Source organism: Hemiscyllium ocellatum, chromosome 2, assembly GCF_020745735.1.
Source record: "Hemiscyllium ocellatum isolate sHemOce1 chromosome 2, sHemOce1.pat.X.cur, whole genome shotgun sequence".
Classification (NCBI taxonomy): Eukaryota; Metazoa; Chordata; class Chondrichthyes; order Orectolobiformes; family Hemiscylliidae; genus Hemiscyllium; species Hemiscyllium ocellatum.
In genome coordinates, this window is record NC_083402.1 from 134,094,749 (window position 1) to 134,110,680 (window position 15,932).

Sequence of the window (15,932 nt, forward strand, 5' to 3'; positions counted from 1 at the left end):
CTCATCCTTTTAAACTTCGAGTATAGACCCAAAGTCCTCAAACATTCCTCATATGTTAAGCTTTTCATTCCTGGGACCATTCTTGAGAACCTCCTCTGAACATGCTGCAGGGGCATCGTTCCTGAGATATGGGGCCCAAAACTGCGCCTATTACTCTGGAATCCCATGAGAATGAATGCTTCTCAGCTCAGCTCCTGTTGAGTACAGGCCCACAACACAAAGCTGGCTACTTACTAATCTCATTCTGAAGGATGATCAATTGGAAAAACTTGCACTGGTATAGCAGGGCTACTGCTCCAAGGTTGCAATTGTGGTAGAGCAGAAACAGTTTTGGAATGAAAGAAAATATTTGTGTTTGTACAGTACCGTTCACAATCTTGGGATATCCGGAAGCATTCTACAGGCAATAAAATACACTTTTAGTAGAGCCTTTGTTATAATATATGACAAACTGTAGCTAATTTGGTTGCAGCAAGGGCCCACAAGTGTTAAACAGATGTTAAACTCTCTTTTAGTAATATTGGATAAGTATAGGCAAGTACTCCTCTTCCCTTCAAAATAGATCAGTGGGGACTTTTACAACCACTTGAGACAACAAAAGGGACCTCGGTTTAACATCTCTCCTGAAAGATGGCAACTCCGTGCAATACTACACCAAATGTCAGCTGAGATTATATTTTCAAGTATCTGCAGCTCACTAAAATGAAAGAAAATAGAAATAAAATGGCATATCAATCCTGCAGATCAATAAAATTCCAGGAGCAATGCAACTTTTATAATGAAGCCTTTTCAAAAGAAATAATCGGTAGAAGCACACTTGGAATATTGAACTAAGTTCTGGACTATATGCAAGAACGTTTTCGCTGAAAGGTCAGGAAGATTTAGAAAACACCTAATAGAAATATTTGGCTTAAAAGAGTGTTAATAGTGACTTTGTTTCACTATTTCATCATTGAGTGGACATTAAATAAGATATACAGTATTAAAATGGCAAGAAACGGAGTATTCAAGTTGTCTTTACAGATGTTTACGCTCAACTTGAGTTTTCTTCCTTTATTTCCCATCAAAATCTGCAATGGTAACTGACTATTCTCTTCTTCCTTGAATGTTTGTTCAGCCTCCTTTAAACCAGTGAGCGAGAATTTTTTTACTGATTGCCATATTAGATTTCTTGATGACAATCCTATTGTGAAGGCCTCGAGTTACACTCTTCCTTCAAGTGGATGTGTTCTCAATGAGTCCACGCTATCCAAATCTTTCATAATGAAGATCTCTATTGGCTCATCCCTCAATCTTTTCTTTCATGAGAGGTAAAGTACAACCTTTAAACTCAGGACAATTGATGGAAGAATCCACAGAATATTTTATTCACAAGGATATGAGAACATTGAATCAGTTAGCATCCATGGCGAAGCAAGCATAAACATTATTTAGAAGGAATGAGTTAGTATATAAAATAAGGGGGAAGGACAGTAAAATAAGATTTGAGAGCTTTAATTTGAATACTAATAATGGCAAAAAAAAGGTCTGACTAATCTTCTGCAAGTGAAGTTGGACCAAGTCCATATTTAACCATGGTATTGTGCTATGGAGCAAGTCAACATCTAACATCATACTTTATGCTCATTTGGGATAAAAGTGGGTAGATGGTGACATCATGGAAGAGTGATCAATGTCATTGTTACTTTATCATGCTGTTTTCAGCTGATCCAATGAATCTTAGTGTATAAGCCAGAGTTGACAATATATTAGGTAGCTGGTTTAACTGAGCCCAAGTTTTGTGGTGAGTTCACCAATTTCTGGACAAAACAATTGTAAACAGCAACAGTGTAGACACTGGCACGGGGCATCCCAATCTCAGACAGCATCACTGCTGGAGTGGATATTTATATGTTGGGCATCAAAAATCATTTAAGCAATGAAGTAAATTTGCCATCCGAGTTCCAAATGAATTTCAGCAATTTGATTTAAGTCCTTGACCATTCGGAGCCTGAACTAACCAAGAGTAAAAGGATTTTTGTAAGGAACAGTGAAGAGTATTTGCAAATAGAAAATCTGATTTACTAAGTGCTAAATATTTCACATGTCCAAATGGATGCATGGCTTTTCCACAAAGATAAAGACAAATCATCCACAACAATACGCTACAGAATTCGATATTACAATATATTACACTGAAGTTGCATGTGTTCTGAATGTATAGCATGTGTTTGGTAAGTCAAACAGTTAAACCCTCTGTTTTGTATTTCGTTGATTTTAGGAGGATGCCAGACCTCAAACTCCAACTCTTTCTAAACATTTTCTAGATTCCAGTGAGGGCTTGGGACCTGCACCATATGATCCAGTGTGAGTCCATTCAGTGGGATCTTAAAGTGTCACAAAACAATATAATCAAACAAAATTGATTGACTGCAAATTCTTCCTTTTAATATGTTTAACAAACAAATTGATTGTAGGTGGGAATTCTGGTTTTTTTGGTAGAATATTCTATTAGGTATTTTCATAAAAAACAAAGTCTTGAATTATGTACGTTCTATGAAAAGGAAACGCTGCAGGTGCTGTGAATCAGAAACAAAAACAGAAGTTGCTGGACAACCTCTACAGGTCTGGCAGCATTTGTAAAGAAAAGTCAGTGGTAACGTTTCAGATCCAGTGACCCTTCCTCAGACCTGCTGAGCTTTTCCAGCAACTTCTGTTTTTGTTTCTGTTGTCTCTATCATTTCTCACTATTGGGCCCCAACTCACCTCTTGCTATCCACATACAGTTTACATTGATATTAACTTGCATTTTGATTTTGCTTTGTCAGTTGCATTTTTCTCTTAATTTCCCCTCACAACATATTAACTATAGCCTGTTACTCGCAAGAAGATATAACGTGCATCATACAACATTTTGTCATCACATTCTATTTCTCTTCTTTTTCAGTTTGGATGAGGTTTTTTTTTCCCTCTCAGCCTCATTAGAATGTACACAGCTATAGCTGATCCAACTCTTACATAAAGATCAACCATGGTTCTGTTACTGTTTTTCCTGTCAAACTTGATTCAATTTTACCCTGCCTAGATCGAATCTTATCATATTGAAATTATCCCTATTCTGGTTTAGAGTGTTAAATCTACTTTTGATTGTTCCTTAATCTTCTCCAATACTAATCAAAGCCAAGATCCAATGATCAGTCTTACCCAAGTTATCCCTGAAAACTCTTAGCCTGATTTAATTCCCTAGTATGAAATCCAGCAATGCCTCCTCTCTAGTTGGGCAGAGAAATATTGATCAAGAAAACACCCTTCAGATATTTCTGCCCCTCCTTACCCTACATCATCCCCTCAATATTAGGGTAATTAAAGTCCCCCAATTGCACCAATCTGTAGTTCTTACAAGCAGCCAGTCCTATATCATATGGTTCTCCTTCTTTCTCTCAAACTATCTGACATTCTTATTCCTTTAAGCAGCTTATTCCAGTTTTTTTATTTTGACATGTTGGTGCTCACCGCTCTGTTAATTTAGTTGAGAAGTTCCCAATTCCATTAATGAATTCCCTGCAAGTCTGTTGGATTCGATCCTGTTGATGTGAAAACTGTCCATTTTTGAATACTTGCTTCCTTCACCAGAACTGGTCCCATTCTCCCAAAGATCTGCAGTCCTCCTTCCTGTAACATGCCTTGCTCCTCATTTTGCCCCTTCCTACCTTCCCATTTCATCTCTTAGTAGCTTGTGACATCAGATTACTAAATGTGAAGTCCTACTTCCTCCCTAGTTCTTGAAGATCAGACTGTAGGGCCCCAGTGCCTGCCCTTTCTCTTTATAATGTATATACAACTTCTAGATAACTTCCTTCCTCTTGTACCCTCACTGTAATCCCCAAAGAGGCAACATACCACACCGGAATTGTGATGACGGTTATGGAAATGGCTGTCTGACTCCTTGAATAATGTTCTTTCTAATTCTTTCCCATACACATGTGAGGTGTTTTTTGTTTCATGAACAGCATCAACGCCAAGCTTGGATTTACAGCAACAGTGAAATTTAAAAAAAACTTGTTTCATTCTTTCTTCCTTCATGTCACAGTCAGAAAGCTCCACAGCCATTCACCCCTCGCTGACTCATCTTCTGTGTCTTTGCCATACTAATGAACAGACTGTTTGCCTTCCTGAAATCTTCATCCTGTTTAACCTCCCATGCCCTCCACCCTATTGCAGATCCTCCCTCTGTTCTGGTGACCCATTACCTCTTCCACTGGCATAAAAGCTCACATTTTTTTCTTTCTTCTGATGAAAGATAATTAACCTGAAAAGTTAACATTGATCCACTCCACAGATGCTGCCTGAACTGCTGAGAATATCTCGCACTTTTAATTTTTGTCAACCAGCACGTTAATTAGTACAAATCTACTGCAGTGTTTTGAAGATATGAGCATTTCCAGAGAATCTATGTAAGGAAAAAGCTTAAATTTAAACTCTGCCTTTCACTATCTCAGGATGTCCCAAGGTGCTTCAGAATTAGTGAGGTATAACCATCCCTCTCTTTTGTACTTCTGATAACGGTCTTAAAAAGTAGCGTACTACTTGGAAATCATTTTCACATGATAATACATTGATAAGGATCAACTATAACCTTGAGCTGTATTTTTAATATTACAAATCTATTGGCTGCCTTCAAATTACCTGATGCACAAGTCCTCTGCATAACTCTTAGTGCCTGTTACTAACTCTTACACAACCTGCTTTCACTTACTGTCTCTCCTGAATCGTCACTTCCCACCTGACACCTCCCGCTTGTCGCCTCTACTGAGCACAACAGCTTCTGTAAGTCCTTGCGCTGCTGGTCCACACTGGATCCGTACCTGTCAATGTGAGCCATTGCTGCTTTGCTTGGATAGCACCAGTCAAACTAAAGATTTTTCCTCTGAAACATCTGTGCCCACAGAGCTCTCAGTCATTCAGAAGCCACTCGCTCACCTGTTTGCAGCAAGTCAGACAGACTCCACAAATGGAGTTTCCTTTCCTTCAGCATCTCCTCCTTCTGGAATAGGCACATTCCTTCCTCTCACTGCACTGGGAAAGCTTCCAGTTAATCAACTGTTTCCTTGTGGCCTGGCTGACTACATCAAGCAGGATGAGCCCCCAGTGGAAATCCAATCCTATGTGGCTTCACAGTCTCATGAAGCATTGATTGACAAAACAGCAGAATAGAACATAGAAAAATACAGCGCAGTACAGGCCCTTTGGCCCTCGATGTTGCACCGATCCAAGCCCACCTAACCTACACTAGCCCACTATCCTCCATATGCCTATTCAATGCCCGTTTAAATGTCCATAAAGAGGGAGAGTCCACCACTGCTACTAGCAGGGCATTCCAGGAACTCACGACTCGCTGAGTAAAGAATCTACCCCTAACATCTGTCCTATACCTACCTCCCCTTAATTTAAAGCTATGCCCCCTCGTAATAGCTGACTCCATACATGGAAAAAGGTTCTCATTGTCAACCCTATCTAAACCTCTAATCATCTTGTACACCTCTATCAAGTCACCCCTAAACCTTCTTTTCTCCAATGAAAACAGCCCCAAGTGCCTCAGCCTTTCCTCATACGATCTTCCTACCATACCAGGCAACACGTTGGTAAACCTCCTCTGCACCCGTTCCAGTGCCTCCACATCTTTCCTATAGTATGGCGACCAAAACTGCACACAATACTCCAGATGCGGCCACACCAGAGTCTTATACAACTGCAACATGACTTCAGGACTCCGGAACTCAGTTCCTCTATTAATAAAGGCCAGTACGCCATATGCCTTCTTCACAGCACTATTTACCTGGGTGGCAACTTTCAGAGATCTGTGTACATGGACACCAAGATCCCTCTGCTCATCCACACTACCAAGTATCTGACCATTAGCCCAGTACTCCATCTTCTTGTTACTCTTACAAAGTGAATCACTTCACACTTACCTACATTGAACTCCATTTGCCACCTTTCTGCCCAGCTCTGCAGCTTATCTATATCCCGCTGTAACATGCCACATCCTTCCTCACTGTCAACAACTCCACTGACTTTCGTATCATCCGCAAACTTGCTCACCCAACCTTCTAGCCCCTCCTCCAGGTCATTTATAAAAATGACAAACAGCAATGGTCCCAAAACAGATCCTTGCGGAACACCGCTGGTAACTGCACTCCAAGATGAACCTTTACCATCAGTTACTACCCTCTGTCTTGTTCCAGCCAGCCAATTCCTAATCCAAACCTCTCACGCACCCTCAATGCCATACCTCTGTATTTTTTGCAGTAGCCTACCATGGGGAACCTTATCAAATGCCTTACTAAAATCCATATACACCATATCTACCACTTTACCCTCGTCCACCTCCTTAGTCACCTTCTCAAAGAATTCAATAAGGTTTGTGAGGCACGACCTGCCCTTCACAAAACCATGCTGACTATCCTTGATCACATTATTCCTATCCAGATGTTCATAAATCCTATCCCTTACAATTCTCTCGAAGACTTTGCCCACAACAGAAGTGAGACTCACCGGCCTATTGTTACTAGGGTTATCCCTACTCCCCTTCTTGAACAAGGGAACCACATTTGCTCTCCTCCAGTCTTCTGGCACTATTCCTGTAGACAGCGAGGACATAAAAATCAAGGCCAATGGCTCTGCAGTCGCCTCCCAGAGAATCCTAGGATAAATGCCATCAGGCCCAGGGGACTTATCTATTTTCACCCTTTCCAGGATTTCCAACACCTCTTCCCTACATACCTCAAAGCCATCCATTCTAATTAATTGTGACTCAATATTCACATCGGCAACAATGTCCTGTTCCTGAGTGAGTACTGATGAAAAGTATTCATTCAGTGTCTCTCCAATCTCTTCAGCCTCCACGCACAACTTCCCACTACTATCCTTGACTGGACCTATTCCTACCCTAGTCATTCTTTTATTCCTGACATACCTATAGAAAGCCTTTGGGTTTTCCCTAATCCTACCAACCAAGGACTTTTCATGTCCCCTCCTTGCTGCTCTTAGCTCTCTCTTTAGATCCTTCCTGGCTACCTTATAACTCTCAATCGCCCCAATTGAACCTTCACGCCTCATCTTTACATAGGCTGTCCTCTTCCCTTTAACAAGGGATTCCAATTCCTTATTAAACCACGGCTCCCTCACACGACCCTTTCTTCCCTGCCTGACAGGTACATACTTATCAAGGACACTCAATAGTTGCTCCTTGAACAAGCTCCACATATCGATTGCATCCTTCCCTTGAAGCCTACTTTTCTAAGCCACGCATCCTAAGTCATGCCTCACCGCATCATAATTTCCCTGCCCCCAGCTATAACTCTGGCCTTGCAGTGCACACTTATCCCTCTCCATCACTAGAGTAAAAGTCACCGAATTGTGGTCACTGTCCCCAAAGTGCTCACCTACCTCCAATTCTAACACCTGGCCTGGTTCGTTACCCAGAACCAAATCCAGTATGGCCTCACCTCTTGTTGGCCTGTCTACATATTGTGTCAGGAAACCCATTGGACAAACACGGACCCATCTAACGTACTCGAGCTATAGCTTTCTCAGTCAATATCTGGAAAGTTAAAGTCCCCCATAACAACCACCCTATTACTTTCACTCTTCTCCTGAATCATCCTCGCAATCCTCTCTTCTACATCTCTAGGACTATTAGGAGGCCTGTAGAAAACTCCTAACAGGGTGACCTCACCTTTCCTATTTCTAAGCTCAGCCCAAACTACCTCAGATGGCGAGTCTTCATCCATCGTCCTTTCCACCGCTGTAATACTATCCTTGACAAGCAATGCCACACCTCCCCCTCTTTTACCCTCACCTCTGACCCTACTAAAACATTTAAACCCTGGAACCTGTAACAGCCATTCCTGTCCCTGTTCTACCCATGTCTCTGTAATAGCCACAACATCGAAATCCCAGGTACCAACCCACGCTGCAAGTTCACCTACCTTATTTCGTATACTTCTCGCATTGAAGTATACACACTTCAAGCCACTTTCCTGTTTACAGGCCCCCTCCTTCGAGATTGATGCCATGTTCCTAACCTCCCTACACTCAAGGTCCTGCACCCTAAAGCTACAGTCCAGGTTCCCATACACTCCACTTGCCTTGCAAGCAGTCTTAATATTCAAGTATGTGATCTTGCAGGCACCCAACTTAGAGGGAAGTGAGCCTCTGACTTATGGAATGTCTTGTAATGGCTTTACCTTTACTCTTTGCAGTTCTGTGCTGTGCAGCCCCTTGGCTGTTTGTGCCCCATATAGCATGTCTTCAAAGTTTCCTCCATCCCAGCAGTCTCCAGTGTTAAATAAAAACTGAGACTGCTGGAGAAACTCAGCAGGTCTGTCATCATGCAAACCCTCCTGTGCTGAGTACAGGTTTGAGAGTGGCAAACATCCAGCCGACTCCTGCACTTGCACCTGGTTCCTCCTCTACCTGATGGCCATCCATCTACTTGCCTGAACTCTCCCTGCCAGTGAAGGTAGCAGCTCCTGGACTGGATGATTTAGGAGTTCTCATGCACTGCAGTGACTTCGGCTCTACCCCCACCCCACCACCGCCAACCTTTGAAATCCTGATTGTTTCCTAAACAAGTGATCCCCAATTAAACAAGATGTATCCTGCAATCCAAATGATGCAGGAAATGCAACAATTTCAAAATTCCAATTGCTCATCCAGAAACTGAAGATAACATTTCATTTTTTAGATTGTAAACTTGAATGAACTATTTATTTTATTTAATATCTTTAGATCTCCTTTGTATTTGTTCTCTTACTGTTACAGCAATTGAAATGTTATTAATAATTGAGATGTTTAATATTTTAAACTACTTTGGTTAAAGATAGTTGGATAGAAACAATATCTTATGGTGGGGAGGAGTCTGGAAATATGTAAAAGTTTGTAAAAAAAAGGCTGTGGATGATGGATCAATTGAAATTCACAAGAATGAGATCTTTCATAATAATGAAGTCAAGGACTGCAGACCAAAGGTGAATGGGGTTGAGTTACAAATCAGCCCTGATCTAACTGAATAGCAAAGCAGACTCGAGGGACTGAATGGCCTATATACTTAACTTTTACACTGATATATTTGTCAAGGTAACGTGCTAAAGTGGTGTCTCAAGACCTTTTTAGAAACTGTAGATTCATTAATAGCTAATTACACTCTGTATATGTAACAATAGAAATACTATTTCAGGAATTTAGAAACTATATTATATTGAAGTTGGATGTTGAATACTTCAGTTATAAATTAGTTACATAGCAGCATCATGGACAATTTTTGTCTTGATTCCAGAAAAAGCTTTCTATGTCCTCCTAATTGAGCACTGCCCCTTTTGTTATTGACATGTACACTTCCACAGTCCCAGTGAAGTTGGATGCTGGGAATTCAGCCTCAGAACTTTCTGTGAAAAGTAGACTTTAAGAATGTGATATTGTGCTAAGTTTTGATATTTTGGACAAGATGTTAAAGTTGTAAAGTTCTAACCACACCTTGACTGATTTCCTTTCAGAGCTGGTTTTGTGGTTTTCTATGATTTTCTCCTGGGATTGGATGCTACGTACCGGGTTTGCCGTCTGGTGGTGGGCCTTTACCATGGCGGGCAGGAAATGGGTGATCCCTCACCACTTCCAGCTGTCTACTGCGATGTTGACAACTTACCAAACTATTTTCCAGAATCTGGTGGAGGCAACAGAGCAATCCTGGCAGTCAAGCAAGTTGTGCCGAGGTGCTTATTATTTCAACATAACAAGTCACCTATTTAGTTTATAAATAATGCATAATGCATCATAAATGAACTATTCTATTAGAAAGCCTGCCATTTAAAACTTTTTTGCAGTTAGGAAAGGATCAAATTTCAATTCTCACTGCAGTAATGAAATAATGCTTCATTAACTGTTTAAGGTATTTGTGTGGTTAGCTGAAAGAAGACTGGTAAACTGGTTCTACAGAGAAAAGGCAAGAGAATGCAGTAGAGAAACATATAAACCATGATCAAACAGCAGAGCAGATCTGATGGGTTGAATGGCCTAATTCTTCTGCTGTGTGTTTTGAGCTTATGGTTGGTCATATTGAGGGCTCATGCCCGAAACGTTGATTCTCCTGCTCCTTGGATGCTGCCTGACCTGCTGCGCTTTTGCAGCAACACATTTTCAGCTCTGATCTCCAGCATCTGCAGTCCTCACTTTCTCCATATTGAGGGCTGGCTGGTTAGAGGTTTTACTAGTTGACTGGCGATTGCTGATTGGTTAATTGCATTTTGATATCATGAAAATAATGAAAAGTAATGGGCATGGGTGCACACTAAAATAAGAATAAATAAAACTTTTACAAGTCCGTACTTTTGAATATGGATGCAACAGTGCTTTACAAATAATCCTACTAGGCAATTGCAGAAATAGTCAAAGGATTTTCCTGTCACAATGTTCCTGAAAACAGTGCATTCTGGTTTCTTTTTCCCATGAAACATGAAGCTTTTTAACCAATCCTTTCCCCAAAAGCCATCCATCATTTTCAAAGGAAGATGAGACTGCTGAACTGCCTTTTGAACTCTGTGACCTCAACAGCAGCATTGTGGATCAATTCAGCACCTCGTTTGCTCTTATCCATGGGAGTAGGATAGCACAGAAATGAAAAAGAACTTCATGGGATTCCAAAGTACTTTACAACCAATGAAACCTTTTTGACATGTAGTCACTCCTGTAAATGTAAAACTGGCGCAGTCAATTTACGCAAAACAAGGTCCCATTAACAGCAATGAGATAAATGATCAGATAATTATTGTTTTCATTGAGTTAGTTGACGACCAAAAGTTAGTCAGGACATTGGGATAAGTCCACTCCTCTTTAAGTAGTGCTATGGGATCTTTTGCAACCATCTGAAAGGGCAGCTGGACTCGTGGTTCAATGCTCAGTACAAGATGTAGCATCTTTGATAGGCAAAAGTGAGAACTGCAGATGCTGGAAACCAGAGCCTAGATTAGAGTGGTGCTGGAAAAGCACAGCAGGTCAGGCAGCATCCGAGGGGCAGGAAAATCGATGTTTCAGGCAAAAGCCCTTCATCAGGAAAGGCTTTCGCCCGTAGCATTTTTGATAGTCCAAGCTCCCTCAGTACTGCACTGGAATGTCAGCCTAGATTATGTACTCAAGTCTCAAGACTGGTGTTTGAATGTGCAATCTTCTAAGTGAAAAGTATGAAAAGCACTGAGCCAAGGACAAGAACCTATAAAACTGGGTCTTAAGTTGAGGTCTATGAATATGTTGTATGCCAAGCCATTCCATCAGATAACAACATTAGAGACCAGAAAATAAAAGAAGACAATGGAAAAGTAGGTGCTAATATTGCATGATTCGAGCATATTAAAGCAGTCATCTTAGTCCATGTATTTAATTTAATTGGTTTGTTAAATGCCAGGGTCCGTCCATCTCCAGGAATTAGTCTTATTATCGAGCTACAAGCTTCTGGGGGCTTTGATCCTTATGGGCAAGACATCAACCGTCTCATTTCACGAGGGTGGATCAAGATTGATACTTTTGACTCCCAGAATCGTGTGATCAGTGGCCGATGGAAGGTTCCAGTTCGAGTTCTACCAGTTAAACCATCCATGACTACCGGTGAATTGAATGGAGTACCTCAGGTAAAATAGTTCGGATAATGGTGAAAGTCATTGATGATTTAGGTGAGAATTTAAATTGAACTGTGTTTAAGCTGACTGATGATGAAAGTCATTGACAGGGTTAATACTTTGCATCAAATATGTGGTTGTAGTAAGTTAATGAAAATACCCAAATGTGTTGTTTAGAATGATGGAAGAACTTGACAAGATCGGATGCAGAGAGGCTAAGTTTGAAGTGCTGCAGGAAGGAGTTACTGGAGTCCTTTAAAAAGAGGCTGACAATCTCCTGAGAGGAGAGGAACTTCAGTTATACTGTTTGTTACAAGTTAGCTGTGAATATGAGTAAATTTTAGATCCCACCATCTGCTGGAATCATATTTATTTGCCCTGGGGAACCAGAAGTGGAGTTCGTGAGTTGATCACCCTCTGTTTCTCACCATGTTTAAGCATTCTCCATGAATTAACTATTGCTTGATTGTCTTGATGGTTTTTTTTGTTACCACTTCAGTTTTTCTTATATTCATGTATTAGTCAAGCTGCTACAATCAATCACATGAAAGAAGCCCACCTGTGTTTGTATCAGGTCTGGTAGACTAGTCACAAATACCACAGCAGTGTCCAAATGTGGAGTCAAGAGAGTGGTGCTGGAAAAGCACAGCAGGTCAGGCAGCATCCGAGAAGCAGGAAAATCGATGTTTCGGGCATAAGCCCTTCATCAGCCTTATGCCCAAAACGTCGATTCTCCTGCTCCTCGGATGCTGCCTGACCTGCTGTGCTTTTTCAGCACCACATTCTCGACTCTGATCTCTAGCATCTGCAGTCCCCACTTTCTCCTAGTGTCCAAATGCAGTTGTGTACATTTTGTTTGTTTTTTGCTGTTGTTAACATTGAAAACAGTTAATAAGTGCTCCACAAGGTCTCCTTAATAAGTACTGGAAGCCATTAAGAAAAAGGAGGCTTCGGGCAGCTTAGCACCATCCTCTCAAGGACAATTGGCAACATGCAATTAAGTGCCACCCAGTCAGAGATGCCCACATCCCACAATATTAATATTAATTTTTTTTCAAAAAATGCTTCTATCAACTGCTGTTTCTCATATTATCACCATGTAAAAACCAAAAGAACTGTGGATGCTGCAAGTTGGAAACAAAGACAGAAATTGCTGAAAAAGCTCAGCAGGTCTGGTAGCTTGTGTGGAGAGAAATCAGAGTTAACGTTTCATGTATAGTTACCCTTCCTCAGAATCGTTAACTTTGAATTCTCTCTTCAGATGCTGCCAGATCTGCTGAGCTTTTACAGCAGTTTCTGTTTATATACCACCGTGTTGGTCTGGTTGTATATCAGTGAAGAACTTTGTGAACCTTATCCACCTTAAAGGCACTACGTAATTGCTGATGTTGTTAAATAGTCCATCACTGTTAATTTAAAATTGTTTATGTTCAAAAATGCTTTGAATTGTTCTGTAGATCAAATGACGTACTGTAGTTGAACTAAAAGTGTATAAAATGGCACAGGAGATAGGGTTCTCTCGTGCCACTGAATCATAATAATTCAAATGCACCAATTGTGAATTCAGAGAAACTTTTGTTTAAGGACATGTACGATGTTATGGTCAACTTCAATAAGCATTAACTAAGAAAATAAGAAAATCAAAGAACCGCCACTGTTGGAAATTTGGAACAAAAGCAGGAATTGCTAGAGAAATGCAGCAACTGTGGAGAGAAAGCTGAGTTCATGTTTCAGGTCCAGTGACCTTTCTTCAGAGGATTATTAAGATAATCTATGAGCATGTGAATCAAAATTACAATGTGATAAATTAATTTGCTGCCAGTTTATTTTATCTTTTCTTTGTAGTTGGAAAATGTGGAATTATACCTTCGTTTAGTCAACGCAAGAGATGCAAGTGTCCAGACAACTGCAGCCATTGATTGCAATAATGCTAGCTTGTATAAATATCCACCACTGGTACGTAAGGTTTCTTCGCAATTTTAGATGTTAGTCTGTTCACTTCCATGCGTACATAAACACCAGTCTTTGCAGTGCATGGAAACATAGGAATTGTGGCCACAGAGAGGACCAAGTCTCATCTGATTCATCTTTGACCATCTTAGTAAGCAACATGATACTATGATAATAGAATTGTTGACTAATCATTGCAATCAATCTGTATTAATTCAGTGCAAACAGCACTGGACATGATAAATATAAAATTCCATTGATGGAACTTTTTGAATTCTGGGTTCAAAATCAATTGTTCTTCCTTAGCATGCTACACTTAGTACATGTCCTTTGCCAAATTATTCATATGCTCTAATAGAGTCTTGGAGTCATAGAGCACGGAAACAGGCACTTAGGCCCAACCATTCCATGCCAAACATAATCCCTAACTAAACTAGTCCCATCTGCCTGCTCCTGGCCCATATTCCTCCAAACCTTTCCTATTTGGGGTATCTATCCAAATGTCTTTTAAACTTTGTAATAGTACTTACATTTACCACTTGGTCAGGAAGTTTATATCCATACGTGAATCACCCTCTGTGTAAAAAAACAAAATTGCCCCTCATGTCTTTTTTAAATCTCTCTCCTCTCCCCTTAAAAATGTGCTCCCTAATCTTGAAATCCCCATCCTAGGGAAAAGACAACTTCCATTAACTTTATCAATACCTCTTAATGTTTTATAAACTTCCATCAGCTTGTCTCTCAACCTTCTACGGCCCAATGAAAAAAGTCCCAGCCTACCCAACCTTTCATTCTAAAGTATTATCTTCTAGAAGAAGTCTATCCCATTTCTTTTGAAGGCACCAGTCCCAGTTCTCTGTAAATTCACATTCATTGCATTATATCTAAGACATGACTGTTTGTTTGTTTTCTTCAGAGAGATGGTCATGTTCCATTCTATTCAGAGAGAAATGGAATACATTAAAATAGGTGAAAAATAAATCAGACCTGAATATTACTCAAATCCAAAGTAACAACTCAAAATATTGGAAATTCCCAACTAGGAGGCAGCGTCTGTAGAAAGAGGAATATAAAGTATTCTTTCAGGCTGAAGACCTTTTGACTAAAGGCAGCATTCTTTAGTGGCTTATTTGGGGTACATTGCCAGTGTTGAATCGAGCCTTATTGATCATAAATGTGTAAATTGTGATGTTTTGATTGATCTCAGCTTCATTTGATCTGAATTCCTTTCTGCCTAGAAAGAAGAAACAATCCTGATCATTGTGTAAATGCTTACAGCAACACAAATTTGCACTTAGAATCCCTACTGTGTGGAAGCCCATATCAATCCTCCAAAAAGCATCCCACCCAGACAAACTCCCACACCCTGTCCATGTAACCCTGCATTTCCCATGGCTAACCCACCTAACCTGCACATCCCTGGTCACTATGGGAAATTTACCATGGCCAATCCACCTAACTTGCACATCTTTAGAGGAAACCCAGGCGGACACTGGGAGAATGTGCAAACTCCACACAGACAGTCGCCCGAGGCTGGAATCGAACCAGGACCCTGGCGCTGTGAGCCAGCAGTGCTAACTACTGAGACACTATGCCACCCTAATGCATTGCATGTCTAATGTTTAAAAAAGAAGCCCAAAGTACTTTACACAAATTGAGATTTCAAGAAGGATAGATATTTTAAATGGTTGCAAAGATGAAGGAAATTATTGAGTGGGAAGGAATGAAGGCATAGAAGCAATGAAAACAAGAAATGCGAATTTTAAACTCAAGACTTAACCAGAACACAGTGTTGATCAGTAAGTACAGGAGAGATGGGTGAATGGGACCTAATGGCAGTTAAGACACGAACAGTCTGATTTTGATAAATTGAGAATTTATGAAGAATTATTCATGGGAGGCTGGCTGGGTTGCATCAGAAATAGTTAAATAGTTAAATCTAAAGCAAACAAAAACATGACTGAGGGTTTCAGCAATAGATGAACTGAGGCAGGAGCTGAGTCAGATGATGTTGTGAAGATGAAAGTAAGTGGTCTTTATGATGGTGAAGATATTTGGATGGAAAGATTCGGAAGCTTTGCTTCTTCAAACATCAGTGGAAATTTTATTTTCTTGACAATGTGTTTCGTGAATACATACACAAGTACCAAATCACAAGCTGTGAGGTAGTGCGAACTTGTCCTGAATAGTCTTTGTCAGAATCTGCAGTGAGCATTCAAGGCAAATCCAAATTTGCGTGAAGCCCACAGAGGTACACACTGTTCAACATGACTCACATGCCTCCAGTTGCATGGAGTGTTTAGCTCCATTCATCTCGAATGCTATTAACAAACC

General features: G+C 40.5%; 1 protein-coding gene across 1 annotated transcript in view; it reads left to right on the plus strand.

Annotated features, from left to right (window-relative positions):
* The window catches only part of LOC132829025 (coiled-coil domain-containing protein 17-like), a 57,797-nt gene that overhangs the window by 38,050 nt on the left and 3,815 nt on the right, over positions 1-15,932 (plus strand). The window contains exons 9-12 of the mRNA XM_060846297.1: positions 2,261-2,346; positions 9,537-9,752; positions 11,438-11,660; positions 13,494-13,604. Coding sequence (XP_060702280.1) covers positions 2,261-2,346; positions 9,537-9,752; positions 11,438-11,660; positions 13,494-13,604 — 636 coding nt within the window. The remainder of the gene's footprint in view (positions 1-2,260; positions 2,347-9,536; positions 9,753-11,437; positions 11,661-13,493; positions 13,605-15,932) is intronic.